The 24,801-nt window shown below is 40.4% G+C and overlaps 1 protein-coding gene and 1 long non-coding RNA gene across 26 annotated transcripts in view; one reads left to right on the plus strand and one right to left on the minus strand.

Moving 5' to 3' along the window:
- Nucleotides 1–24,801, plus strand: part of CUX1 (cut like homeobox 1) — a 270,215-nt gene that overhangs the window by 121,145 nt on the left and 124,269 nt on the right. For all 25 annotated transcript variants that reach the window (XM_040532644.1, XM_040532621.1, XM_040532622.1 and 22 more), the window contains 5 exons: nucleotides 1,019–1,097; nucleotides 14,353–14,490; nucleotides 17,837–17,960; nucleotides 19,935–20,011; nucleotides 20,827–20,893. In XM_040532644.1, coding sequence (XP_040388578.1) covers nucleotides 1,019–1,097; nucleotides 14,353–14,490; nucleotides 17,837–17,960; nucleotides 19,935–20,011; nucleotides 20,827–20,893 — 485 coding nt within the window. The remainder of the gene's footprint in view (nucleotides 1–1,018; nucleotides 1,098–14,352; nucleotides 14,491–17,836; nucleotides 17,961–19,934; nucleotides 20,012–20,826; nucleotides 20,894–24,801) is intronic.
- Nucleotides 1,282–9,262, minus strand: LOC121057896. The gene is made up of 2 exons (XR_005814005.1): nucleotides 4,911–9,262; nucleotides 1,282–3,316 (listed from the first exon to the last, which is right to left on the minus strand). It is a non-coding gene; the product is annotated as an uncharacterized LOC121057896 (long non-coding RNA).

Genomic DNA, 24,801 nt, shown 5'->3' on the forward strand with positions numbered 1-24,801 from the left:
GGAACGATAATCTGCATGCTTTTAGTTTCCTGATTTCGGTAAACTGCTGGAGAGCTCTGCCAGGCTTTCCTGCTTCCCTTTCTGTCTCTTTCTGCTTTGGCATAGTAATTCAATGGGCCAAGTCCAGGGTGGGTTTATGTGGTTTTTGTCAATATTTAGTAATCGTAAATCCTCTGTTTTCCGGTACGTTAGGAAAATACTCTTGCCAAAAAAAAAAAAAAAAAAGTTGCAGTGGAATAAGTATTTTATTCTCAGAGCTATAAAGCTGCCTTTCCTTTTAAAATGAAATTTTTAGAGGAAAATACAGATTTAGAGAAAATAATAGCTTGTGGGAGGCAGTATTTTCCCTCACCTGGGCAGGCAGCTTCTCAGATTAGTACTGTATGTATTAATACAAAATAAGAACAGAAACTAGTCAGAGCAGCCTGTCTCCAGCTCAGCAGTGCAAGGCAGCACAGCCTTCATGGTCTGTGCTTTAAGCTTTAGCAGAAAATGCATTTGCATGTAGAAGATTCAGAGATTTAGTATTAAGTATCAGAGGGTACCCAAAAGTACAACTTTTCATCTTCTCACAGGCTTAGTGGAAATAAGAGAAAAATATGTTTCCTACAATAAAGGCAGAGCGTGATGTCCAAAGTACATGCGGTTCCCATTTGTTGTGTTAGATCTTAGTCAGTGGTAAAAGAAAAGTTTCTGAGAAGAATGCTTGTCTGCCAAGTGCCTGGCTTTTTTTTTTTTTTTAAGATTTAAAGTAACGAATGATAATAGGCAATAGTGTTAATAAAACTATTGATGCTTCCTATTGTGCTGAAAAAGAGCTTTAAATTACATTAAGTACAGACATACCAGAAATACTCTTATAAGGCTGCTTCTATAGGAGCTGTACACAGGAGACTCAAGTTCCCTTTTTATGTATTAACTAGTTTTATATGAAATATTTTCATTTATTTTTATAGCTCAGACTACAGGAGTTGTACTGGAATAAATCTAAAGCCTTCTTTTCTCATCACCCCTTTAGATTGACGCATTGGGTAAAAGAAGCAAAGAAGCAGAGGCAGCCTTCTTGAATGTTTATAAGAGATTAATTGATGTTCCAGGTAAGCAAATTATTTATGTATTCCAAGAATCTCGTGGTTTATGTTGGTGTGAATGCTGCTTGGCATTTTTCTACCTTTGCTAAGTTAAATATGAGTAATGTTTTTATTCTGAAACCAATATGCTCTAATATTGTTTCTAATGGAAGAAACTATAACTAAGGCACGCTTCATGACTTCTTAAAACTGTTCATTGACTTTACATTTTAATGTTTGTATGAATCGATTAATATTAATACAGTATTGTGTGATTCTGAGTAATTCATTTATTAGAGAGTCCACTCTTTTTAACAAAATAGATACATCTTGAAACTTCATCAGGGTGAGGCGATGCTTGTACCTTGAAGGACAGAGAAAATTCCTCATACCTTTGAAGGAAAAAAAACAAAAAACCTTATAGTTGCTTGCAAAGGCCAGTTGCTCTGCTCCTATTCATTCGTGAAGAGAAGAAACACTTTGGATACTGAAAAGTAAATCACTACCAAAAAATTCTGTTCAGCCTAAGCGTGATCATAAACTTTATGCAAAGGCTTTTCGCGTGTGTATTTTCAACTTTGCTTTATGTTTGTCAGCACAAGTTTCCATATCATTTCTTTTTGCATTCTTTGGGATCTGATTTTTTTGTTTGTTTGTTTTCCCCAATGTTAGAGACATTGCTGTCTGTCAAAGATGAGAGGGAGCTATGAGCCCAGGTCCTCAGGTCTAAATCCTGCCTGGGCTGAGCTGTTGGCATATGGCAGAGTCTGTGTATGATTCTGTACTTTCATAAAATGTGGACATTATATATCTCTCTTTCTTATATGTGTTATATTCAATATACTTACCTCAAAGAGGTTTTGAGGTACAATTAATACATCTAAGGGCTTTTAAGTTCTCATTGCAAAGCACACACTGGTCTTTACCTTTTAAGGAACGTACTTCATGCACACTTCAAACCAGAATGATTTTTTTAATGTTTTGTTTACAGCTTAACTGGTTAAAAGGTCAGTGTTTTTCAGAAGCTAGTCAGCACTAATGTATATATTTTCCATACTTTTGCCCAGTGGCCAGTACCTGCTGTGCTACGTGTGGTGTACATGAAGCGATGCAGAGGCTTATGATGCTTGTCCTAGACCACAATTGCCCCAGCAATGTTGATTTTTAGGTTATTTGGCTATGGCCTGGAGTTTTCATTGACTTGCTTCCTGCTCGTGGTAACCATTCTTAGGTGAAAAGCTCCACTTGCACATCTGCCTGTGCCACAGGAGGTGGCTGACAGCTCAGAGCAGCTCCGGGCATCGGACGGCTCATGCCAAGGTGTGCAGCAGGGCACAGGATGGGCTCCTACAGCTGTGCTTTATGCAGGAAACTCCTCCATGAAAGCACCCCTAGCAGGCCTGCAGCCTGCAAACCCACCATGCGGTGCTGCAGAGAAGAGCTGTAGCTCCTCCATCTCCATCTAAACCCACCCAGGATGCTTGTTTGTTTCCTGCCATAGCTTGGGAGCCGGGTCAATTTGATGTCTAGTGCCCTGAGAGAGGTAACGTCAAACCAGAACTGCGTGGGACTCTGTGGATGCTCTCATGCAGAGGCTTTTTTTCTGAAGCCTTGCGTCATCACAGGTGCTGGGATTTGAATAGCAGAGTCAAGAGTAAAGCCTGGTGGGGAAAGCAGGACATACATCCCATGTTGTAGGATCTGAGTTGTGAGAGGCGTCTTTGTAAGAGAATTTTCTCCTTTCCTTCAATTGCAAGAGCAAAATTTGCACCCCTTTGTCCACAGTCACAATCTCTCCCTTGTCCAGCCTTCCCCTGTGTGTGCCTTATGTTAAGTGTCAGAGAAATATTTCTTTGATATTCTGACTCCATGTAAAAATTTCAGCCTTGCTAAGTTGTGAGTGCAATGGAGTCTGTGGGATTAGAAATATCTACAGGTCTTAGTCCCACGTCAGGGCTGCAGGCCTCAGAGGCACACGAAGAGCATGCCAGTGCTGTTAAAAGCAAATTCCAGATTCTCCAGAAGTCCGGCCAGTCTCCCGTAGCTGTATGCAGGGTAGCCAGTACTCGCAGTTTACAACAAGGAATGCAACAGAAAGGAAAATCGCCATTAGGAATGGATCGCGCCGGTGTTCATCACAGCGTGGCGGGGCTTGGCCATATGCACTCACGGTGCGTGTGGTGGTGGCTTTTTCCTTTCATCATGTATAGTCTTCTGCATTCGGTGTATCTTCATGGTGGGCTTTCCTTTATAAGAGACACCAGTATTAATTTATCACACGTGCTGTTCTGCCTCTCTGTGGCTTACATATCTTTTGACTTGTCCATTTGGTATTTCAAATATTTAGGTACGCTTTTAGCTCTGAAATCCTGCGATGTTTTCTTTTCAGTGCAAGAAGGGAGCTATGATGTTTTGAGAAAGCTATGACTGGAATGCTGCAGAGTGGTTATTTAGCATTAAGCATCACTGTTACATGACAAGGGTGCAATTTTATCAGACGTTCAATATCCTTTATAGGACCATATAATAATTGCAGCTGAAGTCTAATTCCCAGCAGCCAATTTTATGGTTCTTGAGGAAAGCATGTATTCCCCTCTTCGGTAATAATGTGCACACTTTATATAATTAAAAAGGACTTCTATTTTAATTTTAGTATAAAATGATCTGTATTGAAATTCTGGCTACGGTGTTTTGTGGATTCAGCTAAGCTTAATGATTTTCTTTCCTGACTTGACCAGAGTTTTCACTCAGGCTCTCCAGTGAAGAATTTGTGGGAAGGCTGGTATTTTGTGAATTTTCCTGTGTACATCAAGTGGTTTTCTCTTTAAAAGATAAAATAGACCTTTTCATATCTCTCCCCAGTTTATGTCACTGTTAAAGCATTATCATCGGCGTGTTCTGCAAAATACATCCTTCTGAAAGGAAAGTACATATCACAGAAAACACTTTGGTTTATGTGCATTTATACAGTTGTAATTCTCACTCAGATCATTCTGTCTTGCTGGAGACTGAACATTTTTAATTAATGGAATTAATTTTCTCATTTAATTGCCTTATTTTCAGTATGCAGTAGAGAGCTAGAGAAAAGTGAATGCTGCCACATGAATTGCACTAATCAACAAGGTTGTCACAACTTACCTTTAAAAATAATGCGAATGTATTTATTTTGAGGTAAAGGGAGGTTCAGTTTGTATTTTGAGGAGGCTTTCTTCCATCTGTACAAGATTTCTTTCTCTCTAATTTTATAAAATAAGCGCATTATGCTATCACCCTTGGCTTTCAGGGCCCTAATCTTGCAAACACTTCAAGTGAAATCGGAGCCCTATTTTGTAAGTGTTTGGAGGAGCAGTTGCAGTATATACATAATTCTCTTTTTCTAAAGCTTTAACAGAAAAATATTAAGCATGAACAATATTAAAAATTAAATATTTTTCTCTTAAAAAGGAACAATGTTCAATGCTTGAGAAGTTTAATTGTTTTTTTGTTAAACAAAACTTCACTGTGATTTTCAAGTAAAGGTTAAAAGAGAGACCAGAGCGAATACCAAATGACGGTATCTGCATAAACTGCTTGAACAGAATTTCACTTTACGCTACCTCGTTATTACTGTGCGATTACTGCACAATGCCACACTTTCATTTTCTCGGTTTTCAGCATTACTCCTGTTACAAATGGCTGCTGCGTAGGCAAAAAGAAACAACTTCTGTCTTCAAATAGAAAATTTTCTATCTTGCTGTGGCACCGATTAAACCAAATTTGGGTGCCAGCACTCATTTCCTCTAACAAGTGACGGTACATACTTTGCAGTACCGCTAAAAACTTTTTAGCAGAGAGGAGTACCTGTGAGTTCGCCTCCTCCTGCGACTCCCTGGACTCGGGAAAAACTCGTGCCGTCGCTCCTGGGCTCGGGTCCCATCCTGCAGCCTGTGCTCTTCCACCGAGGCTCAGCCCTAAGCTGGGCTCCTTCCTCCCTGCCGCCTTCCTGCCTCCGGCACGGCTGTGCCCTGCACCAACAGAGTAAGAAACTGTGTGGAGGCTTGTCAGCATACACGTTTTGAGAATCAGGATAGGTTAACAAAAAGTACTTGCTCTCAGTTCGGTGGGGACTGTGCAGCTCTTGTGGGTTTAGTCACAAACGGTTGAGTCTGCTTAACCTGGATCTCAACGAGAAGGAACTGAATGACTCTTACAGTGTGAAAGGGGATGTGCTTGCGTTTTTACTGGAGACTCTTCACAGCTCTGTTGTGGTCAGACATGCCATCACTTCAGTGCTATTTAATGTGCATGATGTATTTTTTAGTTCAGAGAAGCCCCTATCTAAGGGAAGCATAAAATAACAGAGAGGGTAAAAAGAAGAAATGCACAATTCTTTTAGAGTGCCCTGTCAAAACAATTAAAAGCAGTAACAATGAAAGATGGCTGAAGTGGAAATTTTGTCTTTCCCTTGTTCCTTACCGTCATAAATTGCGTGCCCGGCCCCAGGGGCTGGACCTTGCAGAGGGAGGGGAAGGAGGGACGGGCGCCTTGCAAGAGTTTTCCACGCACACATGGGACGCGTAGCAGTGGTGCTCGCAGTCACGGTTCTGCCCTGCCCGTTCATCCACCCTGCCTTGCGCAGGGCTATCTTTTCCAAGGGAAGATTTAGCTGGGGAAACACAAACTTCATTTAAAAGAAGTAATCAATTAAAATAAGTGTTAGGGAATTACTTCTACGGGCAGAAATCTGTTTCTCACCCATAAAGAAAGCTTCATTCCTTTCCCAAGAAGCACAGGCTATCGGCACTGTGAGATGTAGTGCTTACATCGCTCCATTTCCCTGTGATTATTTACAGTTTAGCAACACTCTCCAGACTTGTATTGCTGCCTGGGCTATGAAAAGACTTCCATTTAAAAAGCGGTTAACGCTTGATCAGTGCTCTGTGGTCGAAAGTGACATAAGAGAAAAACAGGTTAATTTTTTTTCAGAAAAGTTATCTTTTGCTTCTGCTGGAGGTGATAAATGTGTATGAAGTTGTTGTATCCGTGTACATTACGCGACTCATTTGGGTTGTTCTGCAGAACATAATGTTAAGCAGAAGGCATAAAGGTTAATGCCAGCCGATAGAAGAAAGGCAGTACAGACTGTTATGTACCCAGGTGAGCAGAAAGCTGCATGACGTGCTTAAATTGTGGCACAAGCGCACACACGGCATTTGTGCTTGCAGAGGAGAGGTGGCTGAGTGCAAAGAGGTGAGAAGGAAAAGAGGCTGCTCTGAGGGATCATGTTCAGCACATCCTGAACTAGAGCACTAAAAACACGGTATGAAAAAGTTAATTATCAGAGTACTTTTCATTGGGCTAATTGGTAATTGTTTTGCAAAACTCTGTCTAGAGAGCATGATCGGGTTGTAATACGCTCTGAGTTTGTGGTGTGTTGAGACTGATCAGCACAGGTAAGTTTCTGAGGAATGTTTCCTATTGTTACGTACAGTGCAAAAAATTTTAAGCAGTTCTATGTTTGATAAACGATAATAGGTGTCAAAATAGTCCCCCCTTCTTGAATAAAATATACATAAATCAAATTGGAGATAGAAGAATAAAATGAAAGGGCTTATATTTCTGCTGTCCCTAACTTTACAATAGAAATGAATATTCATAACAAGTGCCTTTTCTCAACATTAGAGGGAAAACAAATCAGTATGACAGAGAGTAGTCCTAGGAGGAAAGGAAGCAAAATGAACTTACTCACGGACAACACAAGCAGTGCATACACCCCCTCAAAGAGAGCAGTAGGGTATCTTTTTAAACACACTTGAAAATCGAATAAAATTAAGCAGAAAATTGAACGTAGTTAATACTTGAAAGAGCGAAAAGCAGTAAACGCATGGGGCTGCAGGTAGTGATTTAGCTTGTGACTGTATCCCATCTGAAGGTACAGTCTTTGAAGCTTCACCAGCACATTCAGGCCCGTTAAAAAAAAAAAAAAAAAAGGGGACTTGTGTAAACATATTTAAAATGCCCCAATTCTGGCTGGAAGAGAAGTCTATATAATAACAAATTAGGGAACGTAGGCACCGGTGATTTTTCTGCAAACCATTCTGCACAAAGAAATGCCTGAGCTGGGGTGAAAGGGATGGTTTACGTAGCCCAGGCTGCAGAGTGGAGGTCTGGAGAGGCGTTTCAGTGGGGTCAGCCACTGCTACTGTGAATTTTTCAAAAGGGTCTGGCTCGCCTGGGATGCTGCTCCAGCCTTCGGGCAGCCCAGCACCGAGGAATGTGGAAGTAGCTCGTAATCACTTCAGCCTCCTTCCCTCCGGGGTCTGAATTCTGTGCCGTGCCTCTCGGAAATACAGCATGAAATACAATTTTGGATCTGTGCTGGCTGAGTGCGTGCTGGTAGGGCATACTGTTAGTGTTACATAGCTATTTTCAGATGAGGCGCAAAGTCCTGGCCGATGCTAGTCTTTTAGTTCTCATTCACTTTATCCTTATGTTTTGAAATGGATGTCACAGTAACTAAAAATAGCTTTGTTACCTGAATATGTGGCTTCAAATTGGGCTTGTCTGATCACATTTTTTTTCCATTTTTCATGTTGAATTAATAATTGGATAAATTCCTTTGTAAAAGCTGGATTAAATATTCGAAGGAAGAAATATCCCTAAAGCACACACTTTAAAAAATTTATTGTGTGGTTGTCAAGCCCTATTTTAGTTGGTAGGCTGGAGGCACGGAAGGAAGAGGGGAGGTGCAGATAAGGGGAAGGATGCAGTGAGTAGATGCAGGAAGAATGTGCCATATAGGCAAGCAGACAGCCCTGCTGCCTTGGGCACGTTCACCTGGAGGTGCCAACTGCAGCACCCTTTTGAAGCTCTCGCTTTAGGGACTGGGGTTAGAGCAACCCTAACCCCAGTGACTGGAGCAGCGTTGCATATTCGGGGAAGAAGAGGCAGTATTTGATTCATGTGGGATGGGATACATTGCACTTCCCTTCGTCAGTTGCAGGAATGTGAACTGGAATTAGAATAAACCCCAGCCTGCTGAGGGTTTAGGGCTAACTACATTCAGCAGTGTTCAGGAGAAAGAAGGGTTGATTGTGGCAGAAATGCTTTCAAATACAGTGGAGGGTTCTCTTTTCTTTTTATAATCTCAAAATAGGAGAAATGAAACTTCTAGCATATGAATGATTTTCTGTAACTGTCCTTTGCTTTGCATTGAGCTCAGTGTGCAAGCAGTAAATTCCACTGTCTTCAGCCATTACTAGAATATTAATGTTCAAATTGGAGCATTTTCAGTTGCTGGGGGTTTTTCTTATAATTCACTAGGTCCTTTTTTAGCTGGCATATTACAGTGCCATAAAATACTGTATCACCTATTATGCATGCCCACTTTAATATTAAAAACTTCTCTGAGGATTAATTTTGGTTACTTCTTTGAAGGTAAAGGGAACTGCAACACAATTCATGAAGGAATCAACCATCAACATTGCCTTGCTTGACTTTTTCTGGGATACTAGGGTAGAGATGCATCTCATAATGTGGTGCAGGGCCAAAGCAACTTTTCAGCAAGTAGCCAATCTAGAATTGGTAGATAAATAAAGGATGTTTTCACGTAACAACCTACAAGGCCTAAGAGCCACATTCCAGCACAGGGATCCTTGTGATTGTGGTCGAAGTGGCCATATCCCATCTCACATCATTTCACTTAACCCTGTGAGTGTTGCAGGGTGCTGCCACTGACAGCTTATGGTGATTAATGGGGAGCAAAGCCGCCGTTACGCTGCGGCTTCCCGTCCCTGCTCAGAGGGGTCGCTTCAGAATTGCTTTGCTGCTTTAGTGCTTTTGGAGGGCGGCAGAATGTGGCATTCTGCTTTCTTTCTGGTATGGAAGATGAGGGTCCCTCACCCTCTTGTGGGTGCTTTGAATTCCCTGGCACAGCCCTTAGAAAATGCTCCGATGCCAGGAGGGCAAGGAGAACACTTTGAAAAATGGAAAAAATAAAAGGAAGAGAGGGATCCCAGTCCTGTGGGATGGGGGAGTAAGAAAATGTGTTTAATTCTTGATGGAAGGGAGAACCTTTTCATGTTTTTTATGAAGTGAGGAGTTGGAGAGATGATGAGCTTTGTTTCAAACGGAATTACGGCTATAACTCTTCTGTCCCTGGGCTACCAGAGTCATGGGGGAACAGGAGGAAAGTTATCATTTATTCCATGAAATCTTTGTCTCAGTCTCTCTAGGCTATTTCAATTTACCCCTGAAATTTCTGGGGAATAATTAATGAATTAATTAAGTATGCTGTGAGGTGTTTGAATATTCAAAAGCTACAATGTAATTATTATTTTTTCTAAAACACATTTTCAGGTTATTTTCAGATATGCAGCCTCCCAAGGAGGCACTTAGTGTATCACAAGCTGATGGAGCTGCCTGCAAAGCAGGCGCCGTGTGCCCAGAGAACCACTCGCTGCACAGTGCAGCCTGGGCCAAAAGCTTCACTTGGCCATGACATGGCAGAGCTGAACTTTTTTCCAAGAAGTTAACAGCTTACAGTAACGAAGTCCTGCTAAGGAGGGTGGATTTATTATTATTATTATTATTTTATTTTTTCCCCCTCCCTTATCGTTTTGCGTGGGTGTTTCTTGCGAGCAATCGCTAAGCTCGGTTTGCTTACAGCATGGTTTAGGCAACACAAACAGTCTTTTTGAAACAATTGCTGTGCCTTCAGTGCATTATTTTTAGACCCCAACCTTAGGAAACACATTCCCCGTGATATAAAATATTAATTGCCCCTGTAGTCCTGGCACCGTTTCATAACTTGCTTTCCGTGCGTTTCCAGCGCTACGGGCCTGTCATGAAGAGGGAGGAGGGGATTTAGGAGAAGCCCTTTGTTTTGGAAAAGCCTTCTCAGGAGCTCCATTTTAAGACACCGGCCGAAGTATTAGGTGCCCTTTCCCCTTTTGTGAATAAACCGAGCCGAGCCCGCCGGCAGCGCCTCACACCGCAACTCGGGAAGCACATTTCCCTCAGAAGCGTGGAAAAAAAGGGCGCCTTTTTTATTTTATTTTTTTTGGTTAGTTTCCCCGGCCCGGCCCGGAGCCTTACGAGGGCAGCGCTGCGCTTCCCGGCTCCGAGCTCCAGGCCGGGCATTGCCGCTCGCTCCCCGCGGGGCCGGGCCGGGCCGTGAGGGGCCCGTCCAGGAGGGGCCGCGAGGTGCCCGGTGGCGAGGCCACGCCAGGCCGGGGCTGCGCAGGCCTCTGCCGGCCGAGGGGACCCGGCCCAGCCCCGCGGCTCTCGGGGGGCTTGAGCGGGGCTCTGCCCCCCCCCCCCCCATCTCCGATAAACGAGGGTGGTCCCAGCATACTCCGTATCTAGACAGCTTTTCATCAGTCGCTCATCAGCATGCTAATTGCTGTATGACTAATTATGCCCTGAATTCCAGTTGATTTTCTTAATGAGACAGCTGGGTTAATTATGTAATCGTATGATTACATTAGCCTAGAGTGCCCTGGCGAAAAGCGAGGCAGGCAGGAGCGTGATGTCATTGCGGGAGCAGCGCGCACAAGGGGGTGCATTCATCTCCGCTAATGACAGGGGAGGGCAGCGTACCCACAGTGCTCTTTGTGTAAACACTTAGATTGAATTATTAAGATCTGTGTCTTTTTCCAGCTCACAGAATGAGCGAGGGATTTTTCCCCCCCCACACCCTTTTTTTTTTTTTTTTTTTTTTTTTTTGGTGAAACCCCGTTTGGAAATTCAGCTGGGCATTGGTAGTGGGGTTTTGTCACCAGGTTTGGGTTGTGCTGGGGCTGCAGGTGGTGAGGTGCTGCCTCCAGCGAGTAACATAATGCGCTCTTTGGTCCAGATCTATCTCTAGTTTTCTTTTCAAGCTGTTCTGAAAATGCGTGGTTTACATGCACAGGCAGCAGCAAAAAATTGGTTCTCCTGCACTGCTGTTCGAAAATAATTTGTCCTTGGGGCATGTATATGGTGCGAGAGTAGCCTGAGAGGTTTACTGCTGCTGCCTTGCACCGGCTTGTTTGATGTGAAGTGTTGCCTACTATATAAATAACGTTACACTTGTAATGCTAGCTAATTCTGTTCACCTCTTCATTTGCTGGGACGTGTCCATCCAGCCCCTTCATGAGCAGAGGAGCTGTCAGCAAGGGGACTAGTGCGGTGCGTGACAGCTGTTAGCACCGAGCTGGGCACAGGGAGCCCCATGTGCACTGTCCCCAAAGAGTGATCCCTGGGGAAGTGCCAGCGGGACCAGGCTTTGGGATGCAGGTGTGGAGATGCAGCAGGTTGTTACTTCTGCTGCCGGGTCAGGGCCAGGCCTGGACATGCATGGCACGCACAGATGGGTGATGCCAAGGGCTTCCTTGGGGACATGGGGGGCTACAAGTGGATAAGGGAAGTAGAACAGAGTGGGGAGAGATGGAAACAAATCTACAGAACTTCATGTAAGAATGGACATCTCAGTTTACTCTTGGGCAATAATGATCCTGCTAAACACTTTTTAAGTTTTGGATGAGCAGATTCCTTTTGTCTCTGTTCTCATTTCTTATTTATCTTGTGCCTAGCAGGGATGCTGAACTTCAAGCTAGAGAAGATTCAAACCAAGAGAATAATTTGCAATGAGTTTTTTACGTTGAAGTGTTAATTGAGATTATTTTTCTCTTTTACCAATTACAGAAAAGGCATTTCCTTTTTTTGCTGCTGTCTATAAGCTAGTGGCGTTTGATTTTTTTTCAGAATGCATATGCCTGTTGTTTGTGTAATGAATCGAAAGTTTTGGTCCATTGCTTGTATAAAAATTCAGTGACCTCCTGTTAAATGACATGAAACATACTTTGTAAGTCTGGTTAATATAAATAGGAATGCTTTTTCATGCATGCATATGTTGGGAAAAGGAGAGTATTCTTATTTATTTTTAAATCCAATCTGTTCAGGTAAGAAAAGAGTTGCACTGGCTGTATGGTTTGTACGGGTTTCTGATTAATTGATGTTTATAAATGCTCCAGAAATCATGGTCCTCCTTTAGTTTTTTTGAGATAAAAGAGCATGTTGGAATTTGCCATGAGAAATTAATTATTTCTGTCTCTGGTCAGAATGTCTCGGTTATCTTATTGTCATGCAGTGATTAGTTTTCTTTAATGCAGTTTATAAAAATTAAGTCTAAGAGGTGCTTCAGCCATGTTTTTTTTTAACATGTCCTTAAGCAGTATTTAGTGGCTGCAGGCCATTAGTCCTTCAAATAGGCTCTAGTAAAGTTTGAAGTTTAATGCACAGAGACTGTTTTTACATTTTGTTTGTTCTGCAACTGTTTTGCTACTTGAACATTAACCTTTAATAGAGCTAAATTAAATATACATGTCCTGATGAATAATTATGAGATTGCAAGTATTTTCATTTTGAGCATAAAGCTTCTCAGGGATCGCAAATTTGACTAAAGGCTTAGTCATTATTCACTTTATAATGCCCATGTTATTTTTGTCTCCTAATTCCTTACCAATTTAAATTTAAAAAGCCATGTGTATTTGGAGCAAAATATGTTTTGTGGGTGTCCTGGCTTTTTACAATGGACATTCTAAAAAGAGGGGGCAAACGTGCACTCACAGTTTTTTAAAGTTCAGTTTCTTTCATCGTGGCATTTTAACACTCTTTTATAGAAATACCATAGCTGAAGCAGAAGATCGCTGTTTGATATATTTTGAGGTTCCTTTAACAACTTAAGACACGGGTGGATTGAGACAATCCAACCTCTTTTTACGTTCAGCAGATGAATGTCCTGGACTAGCTCTGTCAGAGAAATGCTGAGCTGCAGAAGTGTGACAAAGCGGGTAGTCCCGCTAAAGGTCGGCGGACCTACATGGGAGAAGGGTGATGTTGTGACAGCCTGTACCTTAATTGGACCATACATAAATATTGTAGGGACTTTAACTTGTGCTACTGCTGTGACTTAAACTTTGTATTTAATTCTTTACCTGTACCCTCTGTCTCTGCCACAATAACATTTTAAGTTTGATTTATTATAAATATTTTAATATAGATAATAATAACGAAAAGTATTTGGCCTAAAAAGCATAAATGAAAAAGCTATGTAGTCATAAACTATGTATGTACAGAGAACAGATGACAAGCAACCTAGATTTTGTATTATGAACAGGGTAATGCCATAAGCTGTTGAAGAACTGAAGTAACAAAATGCAGCAGACTGCTACTTATAATGTCTCTGAGCTCAACATAACCCAGTACTATTCTTTTATAAACTATGAAACAACGCTGGCATATTGAAAAAACACACAGGCTCATGCTTAATGTGTTAACAGAGGTACAATAGACTTATTATGTGTTTCCAGAGACTGAGGGTGGTCTGAAAAATTAATGACTGTGGCGGCTGAAAATTAAGTGAACTCCCTAATATATACTGTTGTTGATCCACTGAGTTTGGTGTTTAGCATTCCTCAACAGGAGACTAAATCTTTGCAGCCATTTCACAAGAGATGCTGGCGCCCATAACAGAAATGTATTCAATAATCTTTTATAAGTCCATTGGACTCCAGCATTTTCCTATTCTGACTGGGAAGAAATCCCAGAATAAATCACGCATGTGTACATGTCAGGTGTGTGCTAGGGACTCTCTTCAGTGGAAGGGAACCAACATCGAAGAATTAATTTTGTGAGAACTTACAAACTAATTTCTTATTTTTATTCGATTAGTAGTATGCGAAAAATAGGGAATAAAGGTCACAAAATCCAAGATTCGTAGAATTAATTAAATTTACACAATACTTCAGATTGTTATTGATCTGTCACTCTGAAAAAATACAGCTCAGATCTCTATAATCAAATAAACTTTTAGTGCTCAGCTGTGCAGGAGGACACAATTTTCATCAGAAATTCACTCCTGCAAAAGTGGAGGTATTTAAGGGACACCAGCTGTCAGTGGGTGGTACTTTTTGGATTACTTTTTTCCCCCAAAGTTCTCATTTTAAAAACAAAAATTTGAAACTTCAAGCTGTCACATACCTTCGCATCATGACTGTCTGCACCCTGGGCGAACTGCCCTGTGGATAAAAGCCACAGTGAGGAAGGCACACTTCAATTTAAAGGGTAGCATAGGTAAAGTTAACCATCCATATTTTTTTAATTATATAGGATGTGGAGTGATGAACATAGTAATTTAAACTAGGGCATTGACACGTAAACTAGGTATTAATAGAGAAAAAAGGATGCTTGAGCTCTGAGCTGTTTGAGTCACAGAAGCGTTACTGTTATCTTACATTTTATTTTACTGTTTCTTTTTTAGATCCAGTTCCAGCCTTGGATTTAGGACAGCAACTTCAGCTCAAGGTTCAACGTATGCACGATATTGAAACAGAGAACCAGAAACTTAGGGAAACTCTAGAGGAATACAACAAAGAATTCGCTGAGGTGAAAAATCAGGGTAGGTTGCAAATGTGTGTTTACCAGCTTTTAATGCATACTGAAATTTGAACGCTGGGATGAAATTCAATTTTATTTCATACAGGCAGAGTTGACAGGAGCATTGAAAGTCAGTAAAGAAAGTACAGTAGTCTATTATTGCCATTTGTGCATATACATATGACTTTGGGTTAGACTCTCTGAATTTCTTTAAAAGTCTTTTGTAGCACCACGTCAGAATGTGAAGCTGTTATTTAGTTGTAGCCTCCAGCGCTGCCTGGAAACAACACCATTGACTGAAGTTATATGTAGACACTATATGATAGACCATACTGCTACTGACATCAAGCTGAATGTGCATGTGGGTGCATGTAGTACACAGACACACACACGCAAAAACAGCAGTATTTCATACATGGATACAAACCTGTACAAATGGGACTTTCCCTGTACTCTGTTTTTCCCTTACGTAAATCTGAAATGTGTTGCTGGAGTACATTCAGCATACATATTTTACATTTACTCCAGGGACTATCCAAAGAACAATGTAAACACAAGCTAATACTGTTTAATTAAGTAAATTTTAATGAGACCAAAGATTTAAAGCCTGTTGTCCTTAAGACTGTTCAAGTTTTCTTGTACTTCAAAAGAACATGTTTCCTTCACCAGGAAACAAAATTTGCTTAGTTGTACACCTGCTTCCCTGTACATGGGACTCAACATTTCCATATTCAATACTAAGTTCTGGCTGGTAGAAAGGTAAATCTTCAAGGAAAATGTGGAAAAATAGAGGTTTTCTTATGCTATGGAACCATTGCACTGAAATGGGTAACATTTGAAAGCAGCATTAGCGATTAGGTTGGATCTATTATGTCTCATTTTCAGCAGAAGAAGCACCTGTGCGCCCACGGATTTGCTGTTAACATAGAGGGTATGGGCCTTGGGGAGGATAGGTTCCAGCATGCAAAGATTCAGGCTGCACTGCACAAGATGAGCTGTAATGCTCTACCCAACAGTCTTTTGCTGGAAATGCACAATAATTGCAGGTTACTGTGCAGTTTTCCTGAGGCTCTGCATCCCATACACTCAGATATGACATAGGGATTCATCCCAGAAAGCAGAAAGATCTCAATTTCCATAGTTCCATGCTGCAACTACATGTAAACTGGTTTTTGTTTTAGTTTTTTTATTTCCCCAGTGTGCACTAACTTTCTTTCTGTTTTGCCACTCTAGTGTTTGCGTTGTTTTTGATGCCAGTGCAATAGTTTTACGCTCTATTTCAAACAAGGTTTAATAAGATATCCAGGGAAAAGTGTGTTGTTAGCTAAGGGTGCTTTTATCAGTTAATCTCTTTGTTTGGAGGAGGGCTGTATACAAGCTGTACAATGCCTTTAAGAAACTTCTTCCAAACCTGGTATAAATGGCAGTGGTAACAAGCTGCAGCTGACCTGAACAGTAAAGAAGGCACTTAGTTCTTCCAGCAGTGTAGGGGATTAGATTGTGCCTAAAGGTAAAAACAGATTTGTCACAAAAGTCATATTTTTTCCCCATGTTTGTGCACTTTTTGCATTAATTTTAGTACTTTTGTTTCCTTTTTAAAATGAAGTGTTCAGAATTGGTAAGGTGCAACTCTGTGCGTTTCCTTGAGATTGTTAGAATGGAAGCTACTTATTTCGCTCCATGCTTCTTCATGTACCTGAATACTTTTGTACAGCTCACATGTGAAAATACTAGCAGCAAAGGTACCTCCTGCACAAATAGTGCATCCTTCATCTGTATGAATGAACATCCTTTTGCATGTGTGAAGAGCATCCTTTGCTTATTCATGAGATGATCAAAATTCCTATTTCCCAGATCTCAGAGAAGAATTTCCCCTTGCTCTTTTTTTTTTTTTTTTTTTTTTTTAAGTCATGTCCCTTTCATGGCTTATTAATCTGTAATGAGACTCATCTGATTTTTGCATGGCTAGCAAAATCCCAGTCCTTCATTTAGAAGTAGCTGGTTTGCTGGCAGTCATGTTTTACCACTCTCCCCCCGTTCTTGTGGTCTCTGTGGTCCCAGCTGCCTTTGGTGTAATTCCCAGTCAGCGGACCTTATCACCAGGTATCTGCTGCCTGGTGTGACAGTTCTCTAGTCAAGTCTAAAAGTGCAGGCTTTTAAAGGATTATGCTCGGTTTTGTGTGTATTACTGAGATACTTTTTTAAAGTCGTTAGGCTTTACTTTTCATAGCAAAGTTTGTCTTTCTCCCATATTTCTGCCGAATGAGAAACAATTTGTATCCAAAGGTATTTTTCCTAAAGCATCGTTAATGGCAGCTGCTAATAAGCTGATGCCTTTAAACCACCCCATCTCTGTGTAAGTACATTGAAGTATATTGCTAGCTGTGAGTCTTCTGGCAGTCTGACACTTTTTCCAAATTCCATTATTGTTACAAAGCATACTCTGGTGAATGTCCTGCTTTTCCTCTTATGAGCCCTATAAGGATCTGGTCCTTTCCTGTGGGTGGGATCAGAGGGCTTTCATGTAGGAGCGGATGAGGGCATGCAGCAAGACACTGTCCATCAGAGGCTCCGTGGTGACTCTTCAGGTTTCCGCCTCTTCTCTCATCCGTTACCAGGCACAGTTAATGCAAGAAAGCTTCTTTATCTGAGAGCAGGGTTTTTTCAGATTTCCTGGAAGACTGCAAGCACACTCACCGAGCTGTAGCAGTTGATGCTTGTGCATAAAACCCAGCGTGGATGACAAGGCAGTCAGAGCAATGGGAAGACGAGGGGCTCCAGAGTGTCTGTTGCATCTGATCTACTGTTAATACAGCAGTTAAATCTTAACTGCTGTATTTGTCATCAGTTGTGAAGCAGAACATAGCTATATCCCAGATATGTGTTCAATTAGTGTTAGATTGCATCTGTGCATGAACCATAGTAAAACTGCCTCTTTTTACACGATCACAGTTATGTGAATTAACTGTCCTGTGTGTAAATGCATACTTAAACCCGCACTGGGACTTCATTAATCTCCACTCAGCAGCGGGCTAATTTGAGACTAGTCAATAAGGTGATATTATATTTTACAATTGATTTTTTTTTCTTTTCTTTTATTTTCTTTTTTTTTTTTAAAGTCATGTTAGAGGAATCTTCGCTCTGCTTTCCAGCAAACTCCATTGATTCTTCTCAACCTAAACGCTTAAAGTTCAATTTAACATTTAGGGAGTAAAAGGTCTCCAAAGGGACTCATATCCATTGATTTTGTGTCAGAGTTGAAGAGCTAAAGTTTAAAACACACTGAGCCTACAGGGTAAAGAAAGCTGTGTGTTGTGGAGCCACGTGGAGCCATGTAAACTCATTCTTTCCCTATTGTTTTTCTGTAGAGGTTACAATAAAAGCACTTAAAGAGAAAATCCGAGAATATGAACAGACCCTGAAGAACCAAGCTGAGAATATAGCTCTTGAAAAAGAACAAAAATTACAAAATGATTTCGCAGAGAAGGAGAGGTGAGTGTGCATGTGTGCTCTGTAGGTATTGTAGAGAAGCAGAGATGTATTTTTCTGTTTAATCCTCCCAGCCAGGATCCTTTCTTTGGTGTGCTGAGACAGCTCATATATTGAGTGATTCTGGTGATTTATGTGTTTGACACAGAATCATTTGATACTCAACTTTGCACAGAAAAACAATCGTGAAAGTGTAGGAGTAAAACAAGGACAGATTGTTGCTTGGCGGTAGTGTTGTGTGGGGGGTGTCATGTTCAGAAGGGTGCAAACCTGCTTTTATTCTTCACTAGCTGCATTGTCCTTTGTGACACTAATCTTTCTCCATTAGCCGACAGTGTAATTCAGTCCACTGTGTCCACTTTGTGTGTCAGAGTATCACTGTACAATCTGTACAACCCTGAGCTATTTCAGATGAAACACTGTACCCAAGAGGTGCATCACCCCTGCCGGTATGGTCATGTTTAAGAAGGGGACTGCGTTCCTGAACTAGAACTTTATCCTCAAAATAGCTTGCACAGTCCTGTGTTAACGAGTATTTTAATTTTTACATTACTGATTTTTTTTTTCCTTGAAGCATCTTGGATGCATTTCTAATCTTTTGCAAATGAGTAAGGAATGTTTGAATCTTGTAAGCTAGTGGGCAAACAAATCTGGCAGAACAAGACCAAGGGTCTTAAAAGGGAGTGCTTTTCAAGTCAAGTTTCCTACCTTGAGAATTTATTTCTCCTGTGGAGCAGTAACACTGAAGCTAACATGTTCAACTTAGTGTGAAAGCCCGTGAGTTTACATGAGCTTTTTAGTTGGCACATTGGTAGTTTAAATTCATATCTGAGTGGGAAAAACCTACCTGTGAATGCCAAGCTTTTTTTATTCATCGATACCTGTGGTTACTCTCTGATAAGTAACATGCAAACAGTGACTTTAAAAAGCGCAGTATAGAAATGTGTAAATATGAAACAAAATGACAGGTCATGGAATGCAAATAACAAAAACAAGCATGTATAAGAGAGATTTTGAGTTCTCAAAGCATATAATTTGGTATGAAGGGAACTGACGCATGTTTCTCGGTATAAATAGTTATCAACCTGGTCAGCAGTGTTGGAGAATAAATTTATGTACCCTATAGACTGCAAGTAGGATGCTGGTAGTTTTATAAGCCATTTCACAATTCAGAAATCTGCAGGATATCTTAAAAGCGGTGTCATAAAAAGCAATGTCTTCTGGGAGATGTCAGACAAGCTCCCTTCCAAAGATGAGTTTTTATAATTCCTTTTGTCCACCCTTTAGCAAAGGGTGTAGTGCCTGTATGGCAGGATGGTGTAAAAATGTATACTGCTGACACAAACAAGAAGATATTGCCTGTGGACGTAAGAAATGTGAGCATACTAGAGGTCTGATCGTGTTATATAGAAAATATCAATGTGAAATTTGTTTTGAAATATGCAGATTTTTTTTAAAAAGTAGCTAATAATGTTACTGCATTTGGCATCCATTACAGCTACGATGAAACAGCTGCCACATCTATTCAGTATATCACTTAATGGCAAGAAATTTCTTCATTATGACAGTAAAATGGAAATGTATCATTCTTCTTGTACTAACTTTGTACAACAGAGGGTGCTTGGTGACAATTTTCTTAATGTGTGTGACATTTCCAAAACAAATTATGCTCAAGAAAACCTTCCACCAAAGTTGTCATTTATATAGCAGTCAACTCTTGTATAATGTTCACAGCTTATGTTATGAGGTGGTTACACTGCTAAAATTTTAATAAGTGGGACTGCAAAGTATGAACAGTACTGCAATATGACATGATTTATGGGTCCCATTGAAGCACCTTGTAGTCTGTGTGGTGTTGTCAGTTGTCTGATTACAGTTGAGACAGTTAATCACTCTATCTTCCAAATTTGCAAAATACAGATAAGTTGTTTAACATGATTACGAGCTATGTTCTCACCTCTTCTTTTCCCTTTATAGAAAATTGCAGGAGACACAGATGTCGACAGCCTCGAAGCTGGAAGAAGCCGAACACAAAGTTCAAGCTTTGCAAACAGGTTTGGCATCGCTATTCTGACCTATACCAATGCTCAGGCTGGAGGTGAGAGGACAGAGATCGTTAGCTGAGTCAGGACTGTGTGTGATCCAGCTCTTGCAAGTACAGAGAGATCCAACAGAGCTCGAACGTGCTTCATAAATCAGAGCTTCTTTGGGGCTTCACACCTTAAGTGAACACTTGGGTTGCAGCCAGTGTGTTGGTAAATACAGTGGACAAGGCCAAGCACGAAGCACATACAGCATTAGAACAACACAGCAATTAAAACAAGCTATGGAACTTTGCATCCATGTTGTGTTTTGCTCTGGTTTCACACATTTCTGAACTATGATAAATATTTATAGTGGTCTGAGTTCAGTATGAGCCCAATTTCCGCTAGTGTTCCTTGCCTGTGACTTGCTTGCCGTTAATATTTCTGTTCATCTCTGCAGCCTTATATATTCCAGGTTGGGATACATTTGTTTTTGTTTCCTTTGAGAACACAAGAAATGTTATTCCCTGAATTACTGCAATAAATATTTCCAATGAATAAGCAATTTAGCCAGTTTAATAAGAAATGAATAATGTCTAGCTTTGTTTAAGTAGAATAGAAACTGGAAATTTTTCCAATGTAAAAGTAATACCGTAAGAAATTGTGAAAAATCAAGACACGTTTTTGCTAAGTCATAATGGTTTGCCTAGGTAGAAAGATAAAGCAAGGTATTTTTCATCAGGAGGTATACAGCTTTATTTATGGCTCAATAAAAAAAATGGAGTAGTCTTTTTGCTTTTCACTACTGTTACAGTGCTGTAATGCTTCATGTTTATGCCTTTTAGCCTTGGAAAAAACCAGAACAGAACTATTTGATCTGAAAACAAAATATGATGAAGAAACTACTGCAAAGTAAGATTTCACTGTTTTCTTCCTATTTCTTTCTTCAAGGTATCACTGCCTTTTTTTCTTTTTTTTTTTTTTTTGTATCCATCTGTTGAAGACAAAAGGGGTGGTGGAAAGAGGTTCAGGAGTCCAAATTTTTTTCGAAGGCATTTTCTTTGGCCTCCTGTAGAAAGATTAGGAGTCATCTTAGTTTATTCCACCCAATTCCCTGGTTGTTTCTGGTTGTGGCATGACAGTCATCACTCTCCCAGATACAAACCAAACTACATGGAGTGACATTTTTGGCAGGCTTTTGCCTTTTTTTTTTGTGTGTGTGTTAGAACATGCAGGTAGTCTCAAAAATGCATATCCTCATCTTCTTTATGGCTACTGTTTTCACTTACCCTCAGTTTAATTAACAGTGCAGGAAACAGAAAAAGTGAGACAGACTTCTGCTGTTTTTCTTTGAACCTTTCATATTTAAGGAAATTTAGTAATGAGAAGGAATTCTCATGACCAGCAATAATCCCAGTACTAAGCCGAAATAGTAACTTTTGGAAATGGGATGGAAAGGAAGAGCCCATTTCAGATGGGAGCCCTGGCTTCTGTAAGGGCAAGGGGTGGAAGATGCACCACACATCCCTGTGCCGACCGCCCCCATCACGCTGGGAGGAGTGCTGTGGTCTTGTTTTGCTGGTAGGTGAGTGCTTTCTGGTATGGCTCATGGCAGAGTCAGGTTTGTCAAGACCACTCAAATTGGCAGTAAGTTTTAATTTCTTAGTGTATGATTCTGCAACCACAGAGGATTCAGTTCTTCACTGAGCATCGGGAGAGCTCGGCGATTACAAAATTCAGTCCACAGTGGTTAAGAATCAGTGTCCAGGGTTGAAACACCTTTTACATCGTTAAAGGTAAACTTCTAGGTAAATTTTGGGCTTGCTCTATAACTCCAGTTTCATTTGAGTTCCATGTAAGGTAATTAAAAGTGTTTTTTTTTCCCCCCTCGATTTCATCATTCTCTAAGAGACACATACAAATGATGTTTCTGATGGAGCCTTAAATTACTGCAGATTGCCTTTATTTCCTTTTCTGCGCATAGCTGATGCTGGCAGATCTGTTGCTGTTATTTTGTCTTGCTGTCAATTCTGCGGGAACAGTCATAGATCAGGGCTCTGTGGTTGTAGGCACTGAGCCTTTTAACCCCTGACCCTTTTCACTGTTTGTATTTGCAGAGTGTTTGCATCGTTCGTTTTTTCAATACTATTTCCCTAAGTACCATAATTTATACTGGGCAAAAGATGTACTCTTAAACTGTTTGTTTGCACTTGTAATGTATTTCATTTTTTCAGAGGGATTCACATTGAGATGTTTTCATATGATCTTGAATATGATTCTTAGCTAATATATAGAGAATTATATCGAATTAGTAGCATCTGCAGCAACAAGAAGTTTACTGTGTTCTGTAGCAGAATGATTATGGAGGCTGGTCTGGGATATAGAGATCATAGAGCTGAATCCTGAAGCAGACATTAAGGATGTACTTTATCTCCCAAACTAATGTACTGTGAAAACAAACTTGTAGAACCTAATAACAGCAGAAATATTTTATCATTGTTTTGGATATTTATGGCAGGAATAGTTCTTGCATAACAGCAGTCGTCTGTGGTGGTTGTAGCCCAAATTTTGCAATATGGAAATCTAGAAAAACATGAAAAGGGAACTGAATATAGACAGTGAAATTGAATCATTTATTTTAATTGTAAAAGCTGGGAGAAATGTTGAAAAAACACCAATAAAAATGGTGAAAGACAGTTTGATTCTTTTCTAAAAAGAAACCCTCTTTTGATCTAAGTCTAAAAAGCTACTTGTATTGCCAATTTTAATTTTGTGTTTTAAAAACATGTGATTTTTATCTTAGGCCAGAATTGTTAGTTTTACAGACACTTATTTGATGCAGATGAATTGGAATGCCTTTAGGAAAAAAAAGATAATTGTCAATTTTTTTAAGCTAACAGTACTTTTAAGATTTTAAATTTTGGAGTAAATCAGTCTCTTAACTGTTTGTAACTTTGAAAAGCTTTCAAAAAAAAAAAAAAAAGGAAGAAGAAATACACAGTAAGAAGTCTTCAGTATCAGCATTGAGGAGTCTGGATTTTGTCCTAGTGGCCGGTGGTTGTGATCTTGAAGCTGGAAATCACTTTGTCAACTTGTTTGTTTATCTTTTGGTGTTTTTTTCAAAATGTCCCAGTTCGAAGCGCTGTGTGCAGAACAAGGTATGGAGGTAACTGTCTGAGCCTGATGCTAGCAAGGCATCTTCAGATGAGATCAGTTTCTGGACTTGAAATCTTGGGTCATATTAGCTCCTGTCATCCCATTTTATAAAAATCCCCCTTCCCTTTGCCAGTGGCCAGGTACCCCGTGTGCAGCAGGAGCGGGGATGCTGCGAACGCCTCCTCCTTGTGGCCCCCCATCGCGCAGAGACTGTGCTGGCAGGGCACCGAAGGTGTTAATGACAAAAAGAAGTTTGTTGTGTGCAGTCATCGCAGCCTGTCAGCTGGAATATCAGAAGCTGAATTTGACAAGATGGCAGCAGAAAAGTTTTCCATGTGTAGGCTTGAAGTAAAATGTAATTAGCCTTTATGTGCAGAACAAGGATCCATTGATGAATACAGCTGGTCTTTGTTTTCTTCTGTCATTGAGTGTGGGAGGTAAAAGTGTTCTTCTTCATGTTTATTAATACAGGATTCCTTAGACAAATGGCAAGCACAGTTTAATATTTGTTGGAACACAGAGGGGCTTGCCAAAACAGTTGTTGTGTAAGAGGATTTCAAGGTTTTCAGATTATAATCATCTCTGGGTTAAATAAATGAATGATTACTCTGCCTTTTTCAATTAAAGAGGCACATCCTCTCTCGAGGCCTGATACTGATTTTGTTTGCTGTCCCACACGTTTCTATCAGCAAACCTGGATTTAACCAGCACTAATGAGTTTGATCTGGAGATTCTATCAGAGCTGAAACTGAAAAGCAAACTCAGGCTTGAGTTTCATGAAAATTAAAGATTTTTTTTTTCCACTAGTGCAACAAAATTATTTTTCTTCTTCACCCTCTGTAGAAAAGAACAGGACAAAATTTGCTTGGGGATTTCCTTAGTTTTCTGGGGACAAACTGTTCTCCTTGCTAACATGCTTTTTCACTACTGTTTCACTGCAGAGTCCTAGCAAGTGTTTGAGGTTCCCAGCTGAGCTGTTAATGCTCTGAGCCAGAATGGTTGAATTCCAGTTCTAAATAAATTCCAGAGCCACCTCTTTGCTCCTGCCCCTTCTCTCCCCAACGTAAATGATTTCTAATTGGAAAAGGATCTTCGGTTGTAGCACATGCAGTAGGCTTGTTACATTACTGTTAACATGTGGGTTGAGGCTCCCTGCCTTTGATGAAAGAAAATATCGAATTTCACTGAAATGCTGCATTTTCACCAGTAAATGTTAAATAGTCTTTTGAGGGTTTTAGGTACTGCACCCGATTCTGCAATAAAAAACCTTCATAAATAAGACAGAGCAAAAAAATGTTTAGGTTTTGGTTGTCAGTCAAAGCAGCTCTGCCCCCATTTTTTGTTCCTGTATGATTTTCTGGAAGATGCTGACTTCTTGATCTTCTAAAAGTAGTGTATGTGTAGAAAATTAAGTGGAGGAAAAAGGTTTTAATATTTACTAAAGGAGTCATCCTAAAACAATTCTTCTTAACAACTTACTGAAAAACTACTTTCCAGTATATGAAGCAGGGAACCGTTGTCCATTTATAGATCAGACTGATTATTATTTTTTTGCAATATAGTGAAGGATGGCACAGGATGGCATACTGGTGTAGCATCACTAAGACTGTACACTAGTGCAATATTGCAAATTACCTCCACCACATAGATCCAGCTGACTTGTT

The sequence above is a fragment of the Cygnus olor genome, chromosome 20 (genome assembly GCF_009769625.2).
Source record: "Cygnus olor isolate bCygOlo1 chromosome 20, bCygOlo1.pri.v2, whole genome shotgun sequence".
Lineage (NCBI taxonomy): Eukaryota > Metazoa > Chordata > Aves > Anseriformes > Anatidae > Cygnus > Cygnus olor.